This window comes from Macaca mulatta, chromosome 2 (genome assembly GCF_049350105.2).
Source record: "Macaca mulatta isolate MMU2019108-1 chromosome 2, T2T-MMU8v2.0, whole genome shotgun sequence".
Lineage (NCBI taxonomy): Eukaryota > Metazoa > Chordata > Mammalia > Primates > Cercopithecidae > Macaca > Macaca mulatta.
The window spans coordinates 147,344,230-147,366,535 of NC_133407.1; the positions used below are offsets into that span (position 1 = coordinate 147,344,230).

General features: G+C 43.0%; 1 protein-coding gene across 1 annotated transcript in view; it reads left to right on the forward strand.

The window, feature by feature from the left end:
• LMCD1 (LIM and cysteine rich domains 1) overlaps positions 1-22,306 on the forward strand; it is a 67,055-nt gene that overhangs the window by 15,231 nt on the left and 29,518 nt on the right. Inside the window, exons 2-3 of the mRNA XM_015130349.3 lie at positions 16,521-16,609; positions 20,995-21,250. Coding sequence (XP_014985835.1) covers positions 16,521-16,609; positions 20,995-21,250 — 345 coding nt within the window. The remainder of the gene's footprint in view (positions 1-16,520; positions 16,610-20,994; positions 21,251-22,306) is intronic.

Consider the following 22,306-nt stretch of genomic DNA (forward strand, 5'->3'; position numbering starts at 1 on the left):
GAAGCCTTGAGTGGAAAATTCCACACCTGACCTCATGTACCTCATGTACGCACACTTTGTTTTATGCACCAAAATTATTTAAAATATTGTATAAAATTACCCCCCAGGCTGTGTGTATAATGTGTATATGAAACATAACAATTTCAGGTTAAGGCTTGGATCTTGTCCCCATGATATCCTATTATATATACGCAAATATTCCAAAATCTGAAAATATCCAAAATCTGAAATACTTCTGGTCCTCAGCATTTTGGATAAGGGATGCTCAACCTGTACTATTTCTAATCTATATCTAACATGTTTGCAGTGTTCCAGAAGTATGGGTCATGGACTTGTTGGTCCAAAGATGAATTTAGTTGACACACAGACATGCACTGACAACATTGAACCATGTTAGTCAGCATCTTTCTCTCATTTCAGTTCTTTCATTCTTCTGATTATGTCAAGGAGGAAGTCTCCATCTGATGCTAAAACATCTTTATCATCCCAAACACTTGCTGAACTTCACTTTAAACAATTGGCAATTAGTTCCCAGGCTCAGAACTTGTAAAAGGCAATCATACCTAGCTAGAATTTAATGATTCATATTTATTGCATTTGTCGTGGTTACCATCTAATTTTTATACACTTTAGAGATAATGTTTTTCAAGAAAAATGTTTTTAAACGTGTGTGTAAAGAAAAGTCAACAATCACACAGATGGTGTATGGAGAACAAAATTCATGAAGGAGGAACATGAGGTTTTATAAACATCTAATGTTTAATTATCCCTGGTTTTCAAAGCATCTTACATGCATTAAAATATTTGATTTCTACAACCACCTCTTGAAGCTCATAGGGATTATGATCAATTTTAAAGATGAAAAAAAGAAAAGGTTCAGAGAGCGGAAACTACTTGCCAGGGTTCACACAGGTAGTAAAAATGGAGCCAGGGCTCAGGTTCAACGCTAAGTTCCAACATGCACAGAGTTCCCCCAACACTTTGTCAGCAAATCATTCAAGGGCAGGAGTGGATCAAGGGGTATTCCAAAGCAATGATCCCAGACCAGAAATGCCATGGAAAGGCTGCAAGGCTTACTGACTCACTGATTGCCCTGAGTTTTCACAATTTCCCAGTGCTTGTCTGTATTCTATTTCATAGAGAAGCCTGCAGCAGAGTTTTTCTAGAGAAGTCTGATTTTCTGTCTCTAGTGAGTCACCTTCCAGATGGTCAAGAAACTGGCTGTCCCATCAGAGGGTCATCTCTTGCCTCCTGAGTACACCACACAAGGGATGGCACAAACTAGGAACGGACCACTTAATGAGGAAAACTGGGTTCTGCAGCAAGAAGACAGCATTTCTTTCCAAGTCTCCTTGCCTTGAGCAGTTGACTGGGATTCAGATGTCAGGTCTTGGTGGCTGGATAGGCAAAGATACCAGAAACATAGGAGAAACAGGGAGAGAGTGAGTTAGCAGTCTCATCTGTCTATCCATGAAGAGATTCCAGGAACTGAAAACACTCCTGGAGATAAAGATGAGAGGTGGAGAGAATAGTTGAAACTACGAGTAGATTCTAAGAAGAGAGGAGAAGAGCCAGTGGGAGAACCTTGGGGAGAGAAGAAAGTTATTGAGGAAGGCAGAGAAGGGGGTAGTCAGAGGGGCTGGCGTAACCACAGGAGGCTAGGATCCTGAAAACCAGAGGAAAACAGGGTGGCTCTCTTTCCTTCCAGCTCCCCTTTTGGGCATCAAACTCAGATGCAGGATATCTAACATATATCAGATTTGATGTGCCAAGAAGCATAGATGATGGCGTAGATGAAGCATAGATTAAGGCATGGATAAAGCATAGATTAAGGTGTTTTATATAAAGGTTTATTGAGGAGCTACTATGTGTAAGGCATTATTCTAGACACTGGTAACAGAGCAATGAACTAGACATAAAGGGACCCTGCCCTCATAGAGCTTACAGTCTAGCAGGAAACAATGACATTGAAGAGTTATATACATAATTAAATAATTATCATCATGGTGGATACTACAAAATAAAAGGTACAGGGTTTTCTAAGACCATATGATAGGAGTGTCTGAGGGATAAATAGAAGTTTGTTAGGTGAAGGGAGAGAGAAATGGTGTAAACAGAAGGAACTGTATGTGGGCAGGCTCAGAGGTATGCAAGAATTTGGCATCTTTCCTGGGACATATGGTTAAATGAATAATTCTAAATTTACTCAAGAGATAATTTTCTGGAAAGTAACTTGGCTTCTGTAGTTCTGTTTTACATTTGAATTGTGGCAAATGAGTCTGAAAAACAAGACCTTGAAAGTGAATTATTTGCAACTAATTTGTTTCATAAAACTGAGCTTAGAAAAATGTGACCTAAATACTCTTTAAGTTCCTTTTAGTCCTAAAGATCTATGACTTTCTTACATGCAGAATCCACTATATATAGTGTGTACAGTTAGATCATTATGTGGGGGAAAATCAAGGAAAGGATAAAACATCTGAACCAAAAAGTGTATTTAGTGTTAGTTTTAAAAACATATGATAGCAAAAAAAAAAAAAAAAAGAAAAAGAAAAAGGAGTCTTTTATAAGAAGGATGCTTGGTTTAAAACCAGGAAAACATCTTGCTGAAGGCACTACACTAAAACACATGTGATATTTTACCATCAAGGCACCAATGTTGGTTGAAGGAAATCCTTTTCCATCTGCGCACACGTGTGTGTGTGTGTGCTGTGTGTGACTGTGTGTGTGTGTGTGTATCAATGCTTCCATTGTCATGAAAGTTAACCCAGGAATTCCTGTGAGATTCCCGGCAGGAAGCATTTGCATAAGCAAAGCCTTAAGACTTTTAATAACAGTGCTGTACATTTATACAACACATTTCCTTTTAAGATACTAAGATTCAGACAGGCAAGATTAAAAATCCACCAACTTGGTGTGTTATGTCTCCCCTATTTCCAAAATTAACTCCAATAAAAGTGTGTTATCCTTGGAAAGATCAGTAGTGCTGCAAATTTGGATTTCAGATACATGCATGCACAAACACACACACACACACGCACACACCAAATGACATTCCTTCAGGATGACATTCTTAGACATCAGGCTGCTAAAATCAGGGGCATCTTATAAAACTGGGGAGGTATAATAAGTAGCTATTGCTGACCTCAAGCTTACAGATGTATCCTTGAAAAGGAGTCTGCTAAGGGCGGAAACCTAAGCACCACAAAACCAATTAGATTTTAATTTCCAAGTGTAACCTGAAGACACTGGCCTGGGGACACCAACAGCTTGTTCTAATTTAGGAAAGGTGGGGTGGGAGGGGAGTAAGGGGTCCCCATGGGGACCTTATTTTCTTCTATCTTGATTTCCCTCAAGTTACTTGGTAAATCACTAAATAAGATTCCCAGGGGAGTTGGATAACTTCTGGCTCATAGTGATGCTGGTGACTTTACTACATATTCCCAAAGGCTGGCAGGACATACCTAGGGAAAGAAAAAGACAACTCCAAGAGAAAAAACGATTGTGTTGGAACCTCTGGAAGCATTTAGTTTGGCAAGAAATGCCAGGTCAACTTTTGCCCTATAGGAATCCCTTTCATAGGCAATTAAAACAATGCCTACCTTTTGGGACTCTGAGTGATCTCAAAAGATTCATAAAAAGTCCACAAATGGAAGGAGATCAGAGGACCATCCTCTCACTGACTGAATTAAGCAGGTAGCCCCTCAAATAACAGGTTGACTTTTCTAGAAACATGGACAATTCTGAAATAAACAGCAGAGAATGGTTTTGCCTCTTAGCTGGTTTTCTCAGTCTGCCTTTGTACAATTCACTATTCACATTAGCCTGGGCAGTATCTGTAGCTAGTTCAAAGGGAGCTTGTGTCAAAGGAAAATGTTAGTTCAGCCTTAAAAATCCTATCACTTCAGTCCAGTGGGGTCCCTTATACATAAGATTTGTGGGCCTGCTTTGGATACAATGGCATGTAAACATCAGCAAGAAGCAAGAAGCTGGCAGCCAAAAAGGCTGTTTTCCTTTCCCCCTCGGTCATCATCGTGTTCGCCCTGCCAACAGAATGTTCAACAAGGAGTCCATGTCCTGGGCCAGGACTGCCAGATTCGTAGATGTTCCATGCACCATCACACAGATCCAGTCACCCAGCAATGAATCTTTGAATTTAGAATTTGGAACTTTTTGCCTTGTTCCATACTCCTCTTTTTCAAAGTGACCCCAACTCCATCCCCTTTGACAGATAAAAGAGAGATCCTGTGACTGTTTCCATGCTTCCCCTTCTCAAAGGCTATCACCCATGCCAACTGGGAGAAGGAGCCCAGCCTGCGAATGATTGTATGGAATTGCTTACAGCTCCTCTGTCCAAATGTCCCTCACATCAGGCTGTTCCAAGAGTTGCAAACCCTTGAAAAATGTGCTGAGTTGAGTCTTATCACCTCTTCGTCTATTTTTGATGGAAGTGCTAAAAATACAAAAGAGTAAAATTATCCAAAAGGCAGACAGAAGAAAAAGAAAAAGGAGCAGATAGTCTCCTATCTTGGCTAGCAAAGCACTCACAGTGTCTGCTCCCTTATGCCAAGTGATACTGTGATGATAGGTAGACAATGCTGGTAGATTCGGTTGGTAGACCAGATGACCGAGGGAACTGTGATTGCAGTAATGGATTCTTAATTAGAAGGAGAGTTGTTTTTGTTTTGTTTTGTTTTGTTTTGTTTTTGTTTTTCAAGATGCAGATGGTGGGGTCAGCTTCTCAGGTGGAGTACAGTTTTAGAACCACTACCAACACCCAACCCCTCAAAGGGAAGCACAGGCTTCTATACACTTACTTCTTTCATGGCCCAGGCTCTGGGTATTTTGGCTTTCCTGGAACCATTCTCAAATCAGTGAAACTTGGCTAGCAGAGATGGGGTGAGGGGAGGCAAGAGCAAGGTCTTAAACAGAGAAAGCTTTCATTTTGTATTTCCCTTTCCACATATGGATTTGCTTTTCTACTCTGTTTTTATAGCCAGATTAACCCCTTTTGTTCACAGATGATGTGAGCCTTGGTGGTCTCCAATTATCCCCTCCCCTGGAGGGGAAGGCAGAGCTACACAAGTGATTACAAGCTCAGCAGTGTTCCATGAAAGGGCATCCATGGTGGCTTGGAGACTGCAGCGGGGAGGAGAGTGGGTATCTAGTCTAGGAAAGTCAGAGTCTGCCCTGTGGAGGTGATAGGAGGAATTGGCCAGCCTTTTCCAGAATTGCCCCAGGGTTCTGTTCCTCAAGGAGCCTGAACACAGTGATTGGAACAGAGACTTCAGGGACAGCTGCTGTGGGAGTCACAGGAGCAACAGTTCCCTTTCAACAGTTCCCCAAAGGGTCTGGGACTACCATGCTTCGCTCCAGCCTCTCACATGCTCCAGCTTGGCACATTGGGCTTCTGTGAATTTATTCCTCATTTGTGACCACCCTGATTTTAACTTAATCTCACCCATTAGACATGACATGTTGAGAGAGAGGGACATTAAGGAGAACATGGTATATTTTGCCCCAAACCCAAATTTTCCCTAGAGTTGAACCTGGAAAAACTAATCCTGAGAGGGGGAAAAAAAGGAATCATCGAACAATTTAATTGATGTTTAAAAATTAAAAATTAAAGAGAATATATCATTTGACATAGAGAGTGAAAACTATTCTTTCATTCAGCATTTGCTCAAAACTTTATTTGGGACACCAGAAACTCCTGACATCACGAGATAAATCCATCTGACTCTTCCAATTACAACCAGTCCGTGAGATAAATTTAACACACACAAACCATGTAATAGGAAATATCATGGAATCTTTACCCTGAAGTGCTGCTGATTCAGGCACTTCTGCCATCAACTCATTATCCACCAATTGTGTTCTCATTCTGTTGCTTTAAATAGTATTGATTTTTAAAAACAAAACAAAACAAAAGTTTCCATCCCTATAATTCTAAGTACTAGATCAGTAGGACTCATCTCAAATTGTTTAGTCTGTGCATTTTTATCTTCATTACACAATTCAGGAAAAGAGTCCCTAAATTAAAGGGATTTCTTCACATTTGTGCTTGTCCAGACAGAGGAATAGGAATGCCCAAGGAGCAACCCTGGAATTGAAATGGTAGATCTGAACACACACACACACAAACACTCACACACATACACACGCGCACACATGCACAAGCACACACAGCTCCCTAAAGAGCATCTGTCATATGACCCCTAATACAGATGAGGTCTTTGTTGCTGTCTGTGTGAAACTCACTGTGGTTTTAGGATGCACTTTATCCAAGTTGTTTTTTTGGTTGATTTCTGCCATAAAAGTGGGCTGCAAGTCTCACTCTTTCATATCATACTTGGGAAGACAGGATTCTCTTGGCCACAGCCTAAAGCCCTAGCGTGGGGCTTCCCAAAGCTTGGGGAGATGAGTGAGCAAGAAGCCAAAGGATAAACACGGAGCAGCAGTTCTGCTTTAAGATTGGAGGGAGCAAGATGGGGAACATTTGTTTTACATTACAACAGAAAAAATATAGATTATGGAATAGGATGCAAAAAGTCACCCTGATGTTTAAGAGCAAATATACTGGAAAGAGTCATTGTTCCCCTTCCCTCAGCATCCCTGGCTTTCCAACCCCCTGACCTTCTCCTCTGGTGACACACAGGACCTGTCTCAGGAAGAGAGGTCAGGCAGAGGATTTACTTTCAGGAAGGGCAACAAATGTAGACTTTAAGTTATGGACAGGCAGTGATCATACTGTTAAGTATGTTGATTCCATTACCCTGTTAAGATTGTATAACCCTGTTTTGGCAAGTCCTTGCTTCAATTCTTGGGAGCTTCAAAGAATGGAAGAAGTCCAGACCCTTGTCAAGACCCCAGTATTCCTTTTTTTTAACTTTTAATTTTTGTGGGTACATAGTAGGTATAGACCCCAGGATTCTTAAGTGGGAAAGTGAAAAAAGCCTTCCCTGCCAGGCCACTCCCCAGAAAAATCATACTTCTTAAGGAGAAAAAAAAAAAGACTTCCCATGCAGCTTGCAACCATTTGAGTGTTGCACATTCCCAGGCTGGGCCCCTTCGTCTAGTGGAATTCCTCAGTCCAAGCTTCCACCTGGAGTTGGGGAGGGTTTGGGGACCACCCCTCACCTCAGGCGGGGCAGAGAATCTCGGTATCCATGAGCGCCCCAGAGAGGAGTCAGCCAGCCAATGAAAGTTAGAGGAAGAGGAAGGGCTGTGGTTTCCCTTCGGTCTGGTTAAGAGAATGACTGCATTTGGCACCAGAACCTGTGGGGCAGGCTTGTGCCAGGGCTGATGCTGAAATGACAACAACAAAAGCCAGACTTGCTATAAAAAACTCTCCTTGTAAGGAATGGTGGTCCACAAGCTGAATATGAAAAGGGAATTTTTTTCAGCTTTATTGAGGTATAACTGACAAATAAAAATTGTATGTCTTTAAGAGGTACAACTTGATGGATTTGTGTTGTTTTTGTTGTTGAGACAGGGCCTCCCTCTGTCATCCAGGTTGGATGCAGTGGCACGATCACAGACCACTACAACCTCAACCTCCTGGGCTCAAGCAGTCCTCCCACCTCAGCCTCCTGAGTAGCTGGGACCACAGAAGTGAACCACCACACTCAGCTTAATTGTTTAATTTTCTGTAGAGATGAGGTATCACTATGTTGCCCAGACTGGTCTCAAACTCCTGGGCTCAAGCAATCCTCCCCGCTTGGCCTGCCAAAGTGCTAAGATTATAGGTGTGAGCCACTGAGCCTAGCCCAAATTAATGTTTTGATATTCATATACATTGTGAACTAATCAAACTAATTTTTTTACATGGTGAGAATACTTAAAATCTACTCTGTTAGCAAATTTCAAGTATATAATACAGTATTGTTAACTAGTCATGATGCTTTACATTAGATCTCCCGAAGTTACTCAATCTGCCTAACTGAAACTTTGTACCCTTTGACCAACATCCCCCCATTTCTCTCAGTCCTCAGCCCCTGGCAACCAAAATTCTCTTCTGTGTTTCCATGAGTTTGACTATTTTAGATTCCACTTCTAAATGAGATCATTATTTGTCTTTCTGTGCCTGACTTATTTCACGTAGTATAATGTCCTCGAGTTCATCCCTGTTGTCACGAATGGCATTATTCTTGTTCCTTTTTGAGGTTGAATATCATTCCATTGTGTGTGTGTGTTTGTGTGTGTGTATGTGGGGGTGTGTGCCACATTTTCTTTTTCCATTTATTTGTTGACAGACACTTAGGTGGTTTCCATATCTTGGCTATTGTGAGTAGCACTGCAGTGAACTTGGGAATGCAGATATCTCTTTGAGATACTGATTTCATTTCCTTTGGGTATATATCCAGATGTGGGATTTCTGGATTGTATGGAAGTTCTACTTTTAATTTTTTGAGGAACCTCATACTGTTTTCTATAATGGCTGTACCAATTTACATTCCTCCCAACAGTGCGCAAAGGTCCGGGAAGGGAGATTATTAAACCAATGAGCTGAGAGCCTGAAAGTCCAAGTTGGAACAGTTGAAGTTACAATGGTGAGATCAAATGATTCCCAAACTTGTCTGAACATTGGCATCCCCTGGGAACTTCCAGAAATACTGATGCCTGTAATCAACCCCCAGAGATTGTGGCAAAATTGGCCTGGAGTGCAGCCCAAGTTTTGGAAGCATTAAAAGATCCCCAGGAGAGTTTAATGTTGCAGACGAGTTAGGGAACCACTGTTGTAGCCCCTCGATACTCAAAGTGTGGTCCCTGGGACAACAGAAATGGCTTCTCCTGGGAGGTGGGTAGAACTATATGTCAGGCTTGCCCCAGACTTGCTGAACCAGAGTGTACATTTGAGCTAGATCCCAGGTGATTTTATGCTAATTAGAGTGTTTACTTAATTTGAGGAGCACTGCCCTCCTCACACACCCAGACCAGGCAAAATCCCCTGCTAAAGGACAATCTCATGGCACACTGTTTCTCCTTCCTAGCACTGATTGCATTTGTAATTTTACATTTGTGTGAGTTGAGAAAAACCTGTGAGGGCCCCAAAATATCTGGAAGAGGCTTTTTGGCATGGAACTGTAGTGCATGGGTTAAATTAAAATGTGGATCTGGAATTCAGATACCTGTGTCCAAATCTAAGCTCTAGCACTTTAAATTGACCCCTTTGAGCCACACTTAACTAGAGAGACTGGATTTTCCCAGGCTTTTCTGGTTTTTATACTAAAAATTTTTACATCCTAGGCACCAAACAGTCTAGTGCAAACCAGGACAGTTACCCTTCAGTTAACTCATATGCAACCTAGAAGCACTAACAATGTATCAGTGGTCTCAAACTTTAATTGTTTATCAAAATCACCTGGAGGACTTGAACAGCGCTGTCTGGGCCCCACCTGCAGAATGTTTGATTTCATAGGTCTGGGGTGAGGTCTGGGAATTTGCAGTGCTCACAGGTTCACTGCTGCTGTGCTGCTGTGCTGCTGTGCTGCTGTGCTGCTGCTTGGGGACCACACCTTGAGAACCACTGCAACATACCTGCCTTATAGAGTTGTAAGATTTGCACAAGGTCAGGCTTAGCACAGTGCCTGGAAAACCACATATTCTAGTCCTTTTACAGCTACTATTATTCCTTTTGATTATGGAAAAGATGGGACTAAAGACGGACTCTAAGGAGTGGGCAGGTTTGAAACTCTCTGCGGTTTAGATGAGCATGAGCAAAATCCCAGAGTTTGTGTGGATTTAGTTCTGCAAGAGGCTCAGGTGGTTGGAAAGAGAATCTGGGTGGAAAACAGTAAATAATATGGAAATAGAGACAAATTTGGATAGGTGAGGTGGGCCACATTGTGGAAGCCCCATGACATCTAACATCCAGCAACCTTTATTCCTTTAAAAGTGATTCAGCATGACTTCAAAATGAGACAGGCACTAGTATCCTTAATATAGACAGATTTATGAAGAGTTGGGAATAAACCCAGAAATGACTTGCTTCTTGATTAGCATGGATTTTGCTATTTTTTAAGTGAGAACAGTTTCTAGGTAGTAGTTTTCAACATGTAGTCCCCTAAGCTACTGTCCATCCAGGCATCTGCACAACTTGGGTCCCAATGTGAGCTCCAGCTCCTAGATCTGGTCCTCAGTGTACACAGTCTCTGGCCTTTCAGGCTTCCTGGGAGGCAGCAGACAAACTAAGTGAAGTCAATATCCTGTCACTTTTCTCCCACAAACTTTGCCTGAGGTTCTGATTCACTTTCTCCTCTGGCCATTGACTCCCCACCTGCACTTGAAGTCTATTTGTCGCCTTGGACATCTACATTTTAGTTTATTGAACAGAACAGGAGCAAGTGGTAGAAAGCCTGGGACCAAGGTGAATGTGTCTAAACCTTGTCCTGCTACTCCCAGCCCAAACCTTTCCAGCACCCCTCACCCCTGCAGACACACTGTCCCTCCTTTTTGAACCCAACTGGTCCAATGCCCAGAGTCAGAGATAGACTCCTAGGAGTGCTGTCTAGGGTCTGGAGACTCCTGGGACAGTAAGAAGTCATGAGTTCTGGGTTGCAATAATATGTGCGTAAATTACATTCTTAGGAGCAAATTCTGTCAGTTCTAGAGGCTTTTCTCATGAGCAAAATGTAAAATACCTACTTCCTAAGATCATTGTGAAAACCAACTGAGATAAGGGATGTGAATGTACTTTGTAAACTGTAAAGTGCAGTGTCCTTGGTGGAAAGTGCGATAGCAGATTGGATAAGAGCACAATTCTGATGTAAGGCCTGCCTGGTTTCACATCCTGGCTCCACCACTTACTAGCTGTTGAATCTTGAAGAAGAGCTTAACCTCTCTGGGCCTCAGTTTCCTTATCTGAAAATGAGGCTAATGAAATTATCTCATAAGGTTGTCAAGAAGCTTAAATGAAATGTCATAAAATGTTTGGCATGTGCCTTGCACATAGGAAGTACACAATAAATGTTAACTATGATCATGATCACTGGGAAAGATAAAACACTTTTGATTAAAGGCCCGTATAGGAAAAGGTAGACTTAGGATACCCCACCACCACTGCCTTCAAAGGAGCTCCAGTGGAGACCATCTGGATGGGCAAGTTGCTTCTCCACTCTCAGACTCAAGGTCATTCATCATCCGTTGACTGGGAATAATGATGATAATAATTATACTTCAATGGGAAGTCATATTATTAAATAAGAGAATTACTAAGTAAAATCACTTTATAAACTCTAAAGCCGTTATTATTGGGGTTGTTCATGGTGGTAGAGTAGTTTCAGGGTCATATTTTTAAATACAATTCCAGTCCCTTCCCAGACCTTCCCATAATTGTTTTCCACCCAACCCATCTCACTCCAGTTTCTCTCCTGGAACCCCTAGGGGAGGGTTTGTTTTAAATAACAAGTCATGTTGACCAATAATCTTTAATAACATTTATACTTATAGAACTTAACCAGTAAAAGACAAGTCTGCTTTGAATAGAATTTTGTGTCAATTTGGAACGTACCACCTCAGAAAGCAAACCTGTGGGTCATCATTTGAGCATGTGATAGTACTAAGATACAACTTTCAAAAAGGTAGAATCACGACTTTTGTGCAAATATGAAGTGAAATTTAACAAAGATTGTGTTCTAAGGAACCTGTATGATGTTTAGGCCAGTTTAAAAAGCTCTCGAGGAGTTAGGTATTTATAGGTAGTTTAATGTTAGGACAAGATTGATGGGTTAGTTACAAAACTGGTTAATGTCTTCCAGAACAGTAAACTATAACATTTGAGGTTATCTTTTTTGAAAGGACAGAAATTGTTTGTATCTCTATTGGACCAAGATCTGCAAGTTAACATGTTACTTCACCAAGTCTCGGAGCTGAGCAAAGTAAATTTCTCTAGATAATCCTATGGGGATGAGGAGACCCAGTGTCATGTTGCCTCCATATGGCATTGAAAGGATGTGCCACTCACCTTTCTGCCTTACATCTGAGTTTTAAATACTTTTCTGGGGGGCCAGGGGGACAGGAGGAGTGCAGTGCAGTGCATGGTCATAGCTCACTGCAGCCTTAAACTGCTGAGCTCAAACTATCCTCCAGCCTCAGCCTCTCAAGTAAGCTGGAACTACAGGTGCATACTACCACACCTAGTTTGTTTTGTTTTGTTTTGTTTTCTTGTAGGGATGGGGGGTCTCACTATGTTGCACAGGCTGGTCTCGAGCTCCTGGCCTCAAGCAATCCCCCTGCCTCAGCCTCCCAGAGTGCTGGGATTACAGGAATGAGCCACCACATCTAATTATTTTTTTAACAATGGTAAATGCTTATTTCAATTTACTGCCTTTTAATGTTACATGCTGCTTACAACAGCCCTATTGAGACAAAGAAAGGGCAGGGATAATTCATTTTTCAGAGGAGGAAACTGAGTTACTCCATGAGGAAGAAGCTGAGCTGGAAGGAGAACCCCCATTTTCTAATTCCAAATCCCATGCTCATCCCTAAATTCCTGATTGCATTTTCTCTTTTACGTTCTTCTTCCTCTCAACCCTACATTGTTCTTCGTGACATTTGTTTCCCTCTAAGACTTCCCTTGAGATTCACCTGAAGGCAAATGCTTGAGAGTTGCCCCTGCTCCTTGCATCCCCAGGGGTCTCCTGGTCTGATCTAAGTCCTTTTAAGTCCCTGCCACCATTCAGTTTCACGATAATATCAGATGAACCACATCCTACTAACCCGAGCCAAATAAAATCGTCAAAACATTTCTTCCTCTTCTCGGGAGAAAGGACAGATTAGATGCTGCATTCCAAGAAACCTTTTTTTAAGTGATGGTTTCTTTTAAACTCTTCTATTCTCAGCTACTGTGAGACACTGTGCCGTCTTTCAAGAGACAGAGCCCACATCAGAAAAACCTACTGTTTATAAACCAGAGTATCTCACTTGGAACTGTGGCTGACTGATGTTTTCCCCTCCTCAGTAAACAAGATCGTTCTCTCTGTGTTGAAGATAGTGGGGTCTGTCTGGCTTCTGGATGAATGGCATGCAGTAGACAAATGACTATTTATTACATTAAACAGTCAGCCAGGAAACTAGCTGCAAGTGTGGCCTGATGACCTGAATCAATTTCTTCCTTGCAAGGCCATTTATTTTTCTCTCCCACATACTTCTGTTGCCATGGAAACCGTCCCACTAGCCAATGGAGACCAGGGCCAACTCTCTACTTCCCGAACCTCCATTTAGTTTAGCGTTCTTGCCCAACTAGGCCAGACTGCCTGCGTCTTCACTTGCCTGACTGCATGGGGCTTTCTTTGTGCTTGTTGAGATTTTAACGTCGATTCTCTTCAGGTGATGGGTAGCAGAGCACCGCGAGGGCAAAGGGCTAGGGATGGCCTCGCTTAATGAATTAATCATTAAGTATGGGACATGTGTGAGCTTATTTTGTTTTTACATTTTGTAGGAAAACCTAGTCAGAGAGGCAACTCTTTTTACATGTCATAAAAGTAGGGAATAAGAAAGTACAGAGGATGTGTATTTAGAAAAAATAGTTCCTCTAAAGTCCCCTAGCATTTTGAAGCTAGAAAAAAAAATGCGTTGAGAACATCTAATTCAGGGTCTCTCAAACTTTTTTTCACAAGATGTAATTAATGACAACAACGACAAAGAACGCTCAGTGCCTAATAAGTGTGTGCCAAGCCCTTTTCAGGCAGCATCCCATTTAACCTCTTGGTAACCCTGCAAGGCAGGTTGCATTCTTGTTATCCCCATGACGCAGGTCAGGGTCAGGAGCCTGGAACTCAACAAGCCTACTTGCCCAAGTACAGCAGAGGAAAGGGGAAAAACTGGCACTAAAACCCAGGACTAAAGCCTGGGTCTCCAAACCCAAAACATCTGCTTGCTCTCTACCTCACTTCTTGCTTCTAGCGTAGACTGGCCTGTTAAAGGCTTGGGAGCCTCTATACATCCAGTGCCTGCCATTTGTATTTGATCAGGTAATTCCCTCTCCCACTCCCAACCAGGAACCACTTTGTAACATCTCACCAAGTGAGGATCCTGCAGAACAGAATGTGGGCAACCCCAGTGCAGGCGAGTTCCTTATGTTTCAGAGGAGATGCTTTAGGCTGGGCAAGGAAATGACTCGTCTCCAGTTACACAGCTAATAAATGCCAGAGTTGGCACCCAAAGGCCAGACCCCTGCATCACCAGCCAGTGCTCTGCTCTGCCCTGCTATGCTACCTACGTCACTATTTCTAAATCAAACTCTGAGTTTGCAGGCAAATTGCAGCTCCACTCTCCAAGCCAAGCATCAGAACTAATCCCCTTGTAGAATGAGGGTTAAATCAGCCTCTCATTAGAAGAACAATAAAGCTGAAGTGTGCAGGGTGCTTTGCCACTTGGAAATGCTTCCACCTACCTCTCCAGTTTCCAGCCCTCTGAGTATATCTGAAATGGTCCAACAATGAAGCCTTATTCACAAGTTGTATGTCTCCCAAAATAAACTTTGAATGCCTCCAATTTTAAGTGTGTAAAGATCACTGCATTTCAACTAGGAGAACTGAAGGTGTCAAGAAGGAGAGGTGGAAATGAGCAAGGTTATATGCCAGTGGCTTTAGGGAGCAAAGTCCTGGCTGTGAATGAAAGCTCCCCAGCTTAGGAGAATGAGTTAGCAGTGGGTGTTGTCTTAATTTTCACTTTTCACATGAATAGGCCTAAATGTAAACATGCTTCCCTCCACACTCCACATATGTGCAACATGGCTCTCACTCCCTGAAGCTGTAAATATGTACTGAACAAAATGACAGAGTGTGTGGGGACATGGTGTAAACAGCAGTGACCAAATAGAAGGCAGGGAGGGAGGCATTATTGTAGGAAGATTTGGTACAGAAGAGAAGTATTGTGAAGGACAGTTGTCTCTTTCCATATGTCTGAATTCTACCACTGGCAATGAGGATGGCTTCACAAGTTTCACTGCTTGTTTTTTTTTTCCACTCTTAAACGCCAAGAGAGTACACTAGTAGCATCCAAAGGACATGCTCAGATTGTATACCCTACTCATACCTTTTATACCTTGCACATTTTCTTCCTTCTGCTAGGCGTCTCCTTCCCCTTTTCTGTCTGTCCATCTTGCACAGCCCAAATCCAAAGTCACCTCCTCTAAGAAGAAGTAATCTGCTCTAATAAACTCATATTTCCCATATGAGTTTATTAGCACCTGCCTTTGTGCTTCTAAAATCTGTGGCAAAATAAGAATAGTTACCATTTCTAGTGCCTAATGTGGTCCTGTATGTTACATATATTATCTCTGTACCCATTTGGCAGGTAAGGAAACTGAGGCTCAGTATGTCCAAGGCCATGCAGCCAATAAGTTGAAAAGCTCAATTTGGAATCCAAGTCTCTCAAACTCCAAAATCCATGCCTTTTTTACTACACAACAGGCAGCTTCCTTTACCTCAGACTTGCCCCTTATAGGAGCAGGAGATGAATGTGTTTTTCTCTCCATATCCGCCTAGCTAACCGTGAGTTCCACTAGGGCACACCTGAGTCTTATATTGTATTCCTGTGTCTGGTACATAGTAGATGCTAAATAAATGGTATGTTTGTTGGATAAGAAGCTTATCCCTTTACATTACTAGTTGATTGAGCCCTGCTTCTGGTGAAATCATAATAAAGTACATCCCTGTACCAAGTCGTCCCCACCCCAACCCCAATGGAGAGCTGGGTAAGTTTCTCAGCCAGCAGATCCATATTACTAACCCACTTCTTCTCCAATGTTAATGTAATGAAGATCTCCTGGGAATTTTGTTAAGGTACAGATTCTGATTCAAACCGGCTGGAGTGGGGTCTAATGGTCTGTATTTCTGGCAAGCTCCCAGGTGATGCTTCTGGTTCGCAGATGCCATTTGGGTCTAAACACCTCAGCAGCAGGAGCCAATGCACTTTTGGTACCTTTGGCTGGTAACAAGTAATAAAACCTGTCTCATGCATTGTTCTCCTTCCAAAGGACATTTTAAGTGTTCATGTGATTTGTCAATGTTTTAGCAAAATATTTAAGTTATGCTTGGAGCTATAAACATTTGGCAGCATGCACGTTTGTTTGTGCCTGTAGCTTTGGTTTAATCACATTCTATCAATAAATCACAAATAAATGAGGGAGAGGAGACACTCATTGGAGATTCCATTCCAGTGACAAGTGAGAGTGGGTGAGGGTGGGGGATGGAACAGATAGATGGTCACTCACAGCAGGGCATTTCCAACCAGGCTTGCTGTTTTGAAACAGCACTGGAGGCTGGGAAAGAACCCCCATTGCATTCTTATTGGGAAGAGCCCCACCCTTCCACACTTGCCTACCCTCTGGCCCCATTCCATGTTCCCGTTTGGTCTTCTCAGTTCCTGGTAAACAGTTTGTGATGGCTTATTGATCTCAAGCCCTTTGAACCCCACACAGTCCCTTTGCCAGCATGCCAAGTCTTTTAGAGGTCAAGCATCTCCGGTCCAAGATGTTTGGAAGGAAAACACCCTCTTTTCTGTTCCTTTTCCAGATGTCCCTGGGCCAGCTGCAGTCAGCAAGAGGTGTGGCATGTTTGGGATGCAAGGGGACATGTTCGGGCTTCGAGCCACATTCATGGAGGTAACAGATTTTGTCAGGAGGGTCCCTATCTGCCTTTGTTACTTGGCTGTCCTCTCGGGGAACCCTGGTTGCTTTCTTCGCTGAGACTGCTTTGGTTGTATGCGTTGTCAGGGAAGGATGGCTGCAGAGGGAAGGCACTCCTGCTTGGTCCAATTCAGAAACATGAAAAAAGTCATTGGGGGAGGGTGGCAGAGGGAGTAAAGATGTGAAAAAGGAGTTTAGCACTTCCTAAACCATTTCAAGGTAGAGTCCACCAAGCCCAGCCCAGCAAGAACTGCTCTGGAAAGACCCAGGCAGAGGTTAGCTGGTCCCTTGTGCATTTGGGGTATGCCTTAAGGTTTGGTGGATGGGATTGATCTCCCCGCACTGCACTAACATCGCTGTTGATGGGTTTTGGTCTAGAGTGACCCCTGGGACAGAAAGAGAGGTCATTCTGTCCACAGTACTTAAAAACCAGGACCTGGTATTCATATCTGCATGGGAAGACCATAAGATCCAGCTGGAGTTGGATTTGCAGATGTTTTCTTTCTTTTTTTCCACTGATGATTCTGAGGACAAGAGTGAGGCTGCCACACTGCACAGTCCCTGGGCAGCACTCATGTCAGCATGTATGTGGACAGCACCTCTAGAGTTGTGCAGGGAATAGACTGTGAGACTGTCCCTGCAGCCTTGGGAGAGGAAAGTTAAGTTCTGTGGAGCACATAGCAAAGAAAGAGTTTTTATCATCACTGCTGTAGTGTTGCCTTGGGCCCTCAGTGGGGGAACAAAGTTTGGAAGGTGTTTTCGCAGCAGTACTGACTTCCATTATGAGATGGGAATTATAAAAATAACTACTTACTCATGAACCGAATGAAATCTTTTTTATTTAAATGTTGAAATAAACCAAAGCGGTAGGTATTAGGTATCTCCATTTCGTTGATCAGGACACTGAAGGCAGGCAATGGGGTGACAACTACCAAACGGCAGGCTTTGAACTCAGATCTGCGTGAATCCCAATCCCATGCTCCTAACCGTTCTGCAGTACACTGGGCTATGAGCTTTCAGAGCAGAACTCTGTTCCCTGACTCCATTCCCTGACAGTTCCCAACCTCAGAGGAGCTCGCATCGTCTTCTGGTTGCTAGGGACCTTCAAGGTCATCTAACTCAGGCTTCTATCCCCTGCAAAAAATCCATCTATAATGTAAACACTCCTAGGAGGAGTTCTCCGCATTTCTGTTTTGGCCATTTGAGCTCTTTCTGGCCTGGAAAAGTCAACTTCCTTATCATTTCAACCCCACTGGTCCTGAATCTTCCCTTAGAATCTCAGAACAGCGTGGATTCCTCCTCAGCAATTTGAAGACAGCTAGGATGTCTCCTTTTAGACTTCTTGAGTCAGGAGAAAATGTTATCTAAATGCACCCACCGAGTCAATTAAATCGGTTTCCCCTTCTCTCAAGGATCACAATCCTGTGCTGCCTGCTGTCAAACATCTGAAAATGGTCGTTTGGTAGATTTTTTTCAGGTTTTCTAGTTGTTTAGGAAGAGAGGACAATTCTGGACCCTGTTTCTCATGGCTACAAGGAGAATTCTCTTAGTATTGTTTTAATCCCTCCATTTCCTTGTCGTCGTACAAATGATTTGAACATCAAGTGAAGAAATACAGATTGAAGCTTGTAGGTCCTGCATATCAAGTGTCCTTGGTTTGAAGAATCCAAATAGGGACTTGGTTTGAAGAATCCAAATAGGGACTTAAATTAGACTCAAATTGAAGCAGTAACATCACAGAAGCTTAGGGGGGAAATCCTGTTAAACTTTTTAAAACTCTCAATTGTTTGAAAGACCTTTAAATGACCAAAGTGCCAGCCAACCTGGTTTAATAGGAAAGTCCATCAACTAATCGTCACAGGACAGAATTCAGTCTCAGGTTACCAATGACAGATTGCAGAAATGACCGTTTTAATACCGTTGAGGATATTCTGGGGTGTGCCTGTGTCTTCTACAATCTGGGCACCTGGAAAGAGTGGGATGGGGTAAGAGGGGTGTATCCCTCATGTATAAAGTCCCAGAAATGTGCCTGGCCACATGAAGAGTGTGAATAAAAGGGGAAATTGTGTCGACACAGTTTCAAAGAACATCTCAGATCTGTTAACTTTTGTTTTGTTTTGTTTTGAAAGGTTTTGCATTCCCAGCCTCTCTAATTAGCATCCTGAAATTCCACATTAACCGAAAAAGCTATGGGCAGCCTCCTCATCTAGTTCTATTTATGGAAACTATTGGGGAGGTCAGAGGTCAGATGGGACACTGAAGAGTCAGGTTCCTCCGTGTCCCTCCATGCCAGGATTTCCTTCACTTTCTGCCTCTTCCTCCTCCTTCCACTTCCAGCCCTGCTGTTCTCACTCCCCACCTGTCAACCCCTGATACTGCCTAGTGCCTGACTTCTTAAAGAAGCAGGTTCCTCGTGCCTGGCTCTGGAAAGGGATAAGCAAGAGAATATTACTGATTGTGAATAAAATGCAAAACAAAACCACCCATTTTTATTTTTATTTATTTAATTTTTTTTGAGAAGGAAAACCTCATTTATTCCCTGCAGCACCCTTAGGGTCATTTTCTCTTTTTTGCTGCTGGAATGCATCCTTGAGATTGTCAGTTTTAACATTTCTCAAATTGCAGCCCACTGAATGTGAACTTGTACTGCAAGCTTCTCCAGTAGCATTCAAAATGTCATGCCTCACATCACCGTATCAAAGTCAAGGAGTAACTTTGCACTAAAGAGAGGTGTTTAACCTCCCTTAGCCCACTGTTTTCCAAACTCATGACCACTAAGCACCAAGCCTTTTTCTATGTACCACATAATAATCTCCCAAAGAACTGGCCTAGGCCAGTAGAACTACCCCCAGATTATAGGCAACTCTCTTCTGCCCCGAACATATTGTACTTTATATAATTTCCATCTGATTGTCTCTCCCTCCCCCATCCCAACTGTAAGCTCCTTAAAGGTCACAACAAGGCCTTCTTTTCATATTCAGTGAGGGGTTCCCAGTCTCTTAGCACAATTGACATTTTGGGCCTCATAACTCTTTGTTGTTGGAGCTGTTCTGTGGAATGTAGAATGTTTAGCAGCATCCCTGGCCTCTACCCACCAGACACCAATAGCACTCCCCTACCCCACTGGGACAATTGAAAATGTCTTCAGACATTGCTAATTCTGTCCCGAGGGACAGAATTGACCTTAGTTGAGCACCATTAATGCAGACCATCAAGGTATGCCCCCACTAGCCCCACAATCAACATTTGTGATATTCGATCAGACGTATTTACTTCCTGAGTATAGGAGGGAAAAGGAGGGTTCCCTCAGCTTTGCCGATCATTCAGCTGCAGTGACCTCCCTTGCTGGGCCTACCTCATCCCTGCAGTTGGCCTTGACATTGCTCACTTTACTTAACAAGCTCTCAAGTTGCATGCAGAAGAGCATCTGAGAGCCAGCACAGCCTGCCCATGGTGACAGGCTGGAAAGGGAGGGGAGCAATTTTCCTCTCACGCTATGGAATTCTGGATTTCTAAACCTTAACAGCATGACACCAAGTAGCCACACATTTTTTTTTATTATCAAAGAGAAGCATGAGGCGTTTTAGTAAACCTGAACCCTCCCCAGGATGTGTTTCCTTCTCCTTACAAAGCCTTCCCAACAAACATCCATCTCCCCAGCCAGAGGGATTTTCTCAGCTCTCTCCCTGCTGGGTCCTGTTCACAAATTTCTTGAAGAAAATGTTTACTGCATTCTAACGTCAGTATTTATGCTAAAGAGTTTAAAAGTTGCTGAAGCTCCGAGGCTATGATCTTGGGAAACAATTTTAATAATTCTTTAGAGCAGGAGTTAGCAAACTTTTTTTGTAAAGGGCCAGAAAGTAAGTACATATTTTAGGCTTTGTGAGCCAGGCGCTCTCTGTTGTAACTACTAACTCTGCTGTTGTTGCCCCAGATCAACCACCGACAATATGTAAATGAATGGGAATGGCTATATTCCAATAAAACTTTATTTGCAAGAGCAGATTGTGGGCCAGGTTTAGGCTATGGGCCACACAGACTCCAGCCCAGCTTTAGAGCATCTCTGATGAACAAATCGGACTTTGCCGTGGCAACCAGCAGGAGTAAAAACATGCCACTCTTTTTACCAGCGAAAGTTGTATCCTACATTCCTCACTGATAGATTAATATAAACACTGTCATTTCCCAAATGCAAATCCCAATTCCAAGGGCCTTTTAGTCTCAGGATACCATTTGTCTGCTGCTAACCTTTCCAACTTAAAGTTTTAGCTTGCTTTTAAAAGGGTAGATGCTGCTAGCAAAAGAATCTGCCTCTTCTTTCTGGAAGTTAATCTCACTCATCTCCATCCACCCACCCCCAGGAAAATATGCAAGTCTTGCAAATGCAGCCAAGAGGACCACTGCCTAACCTCCGACCTAGAAGACGATCGGAAAATTGGCCGCTTGCTGATGGACTCCAAGTATTCCACCCTCACTGCTCGGGTGAAAGGTGGGGACGGCATCCGGATTTATAAGAGGAACCGGATGATCATGACCAACCCTATTGCCACTGGGAAAGATCCCACTTTTGACACCATCACCTACGAGTGGGCTCCCCCTGGAGTCACCCAGAAACTGGTAAGAGAGCTTCCCCAACTAAGCAGTTGTTTTCCTATCCTTATAAATACTAGCTACGTCAAGTGTTTCTGAACTTCAAACATGGGGTGGCAAGAGATCAAGGTCACAAAAATGACAGGAGTGGCTGTGGTTTTAGCCCTGCCCTTATATCATGTGATGTTGAAATGAAGACTATCTGGGCCTCAGTTTTCCTTATCCATGAAAGGGGTAGAGGTATTCATATGGACCCTAAGAGGCCTTGCAGCTCTAGTACAGGGGCAATCATTGTTCCATTTGGGCTCCTTACTTCCGAACAGGAGATAGTTTTTCACTCAAAATTCTGAGTGCTTGTCTCCATCTGCAAGATATTCATTTTCCCTCAAAGGAGCCTGGGATATGCCCTTTGCAAACCTGTAGGAGAGCTGAGAAACAGTTCTCTCTTCTGCCTAAATGCTGAAACCTATTGGTCTTAGAAGGGAGAAACAAACTGGTTTTATACAACCTTGAACAAAAGCAACCAGAGAAATCTCAGGTAAATGATCAGAGAAACCCTGAGGAGGGCAGAAAGGACACAGGTCCAGCGACAGCAAGTGACTCACACAAGGTTACACCCTAGCTGCTCACTGGAATCCCCAGGACCTGCAGAAGGTCTCCATACCCAAGTCTCATCCCAGACCACTGAGTCAGAAGCTCCAGACTACAGAATCCAAATCATCAGATGTGACCATTTTAAATGACTCCCCATGCAGCCACCTTCAAGATCCAATGCACTGGATCGGGGCTCCTATAATCTCAACATGTGTAGATATCACCTGGGGAGCTCATCAAAATGCATCCAGCAGGTTCAGGGCCATCCTGAGATATGACACGCCTGTCACACTCCCAGGTGATGTTGATGCTACTGGTCCCCAGAACCCCACACATGGAGTAACAAGAGGCTAGATGATTTCTATAAGTTAATACAATTTGTAGAAGGTTCAACAGTTTTAAAAATGCAAGCATGGCATTTAACTGAATATTTGCTGGAAGAAAAGGAGTGCCTTTGGAGCCCTTCATGGCCCTACCCTTCAGGCTCTT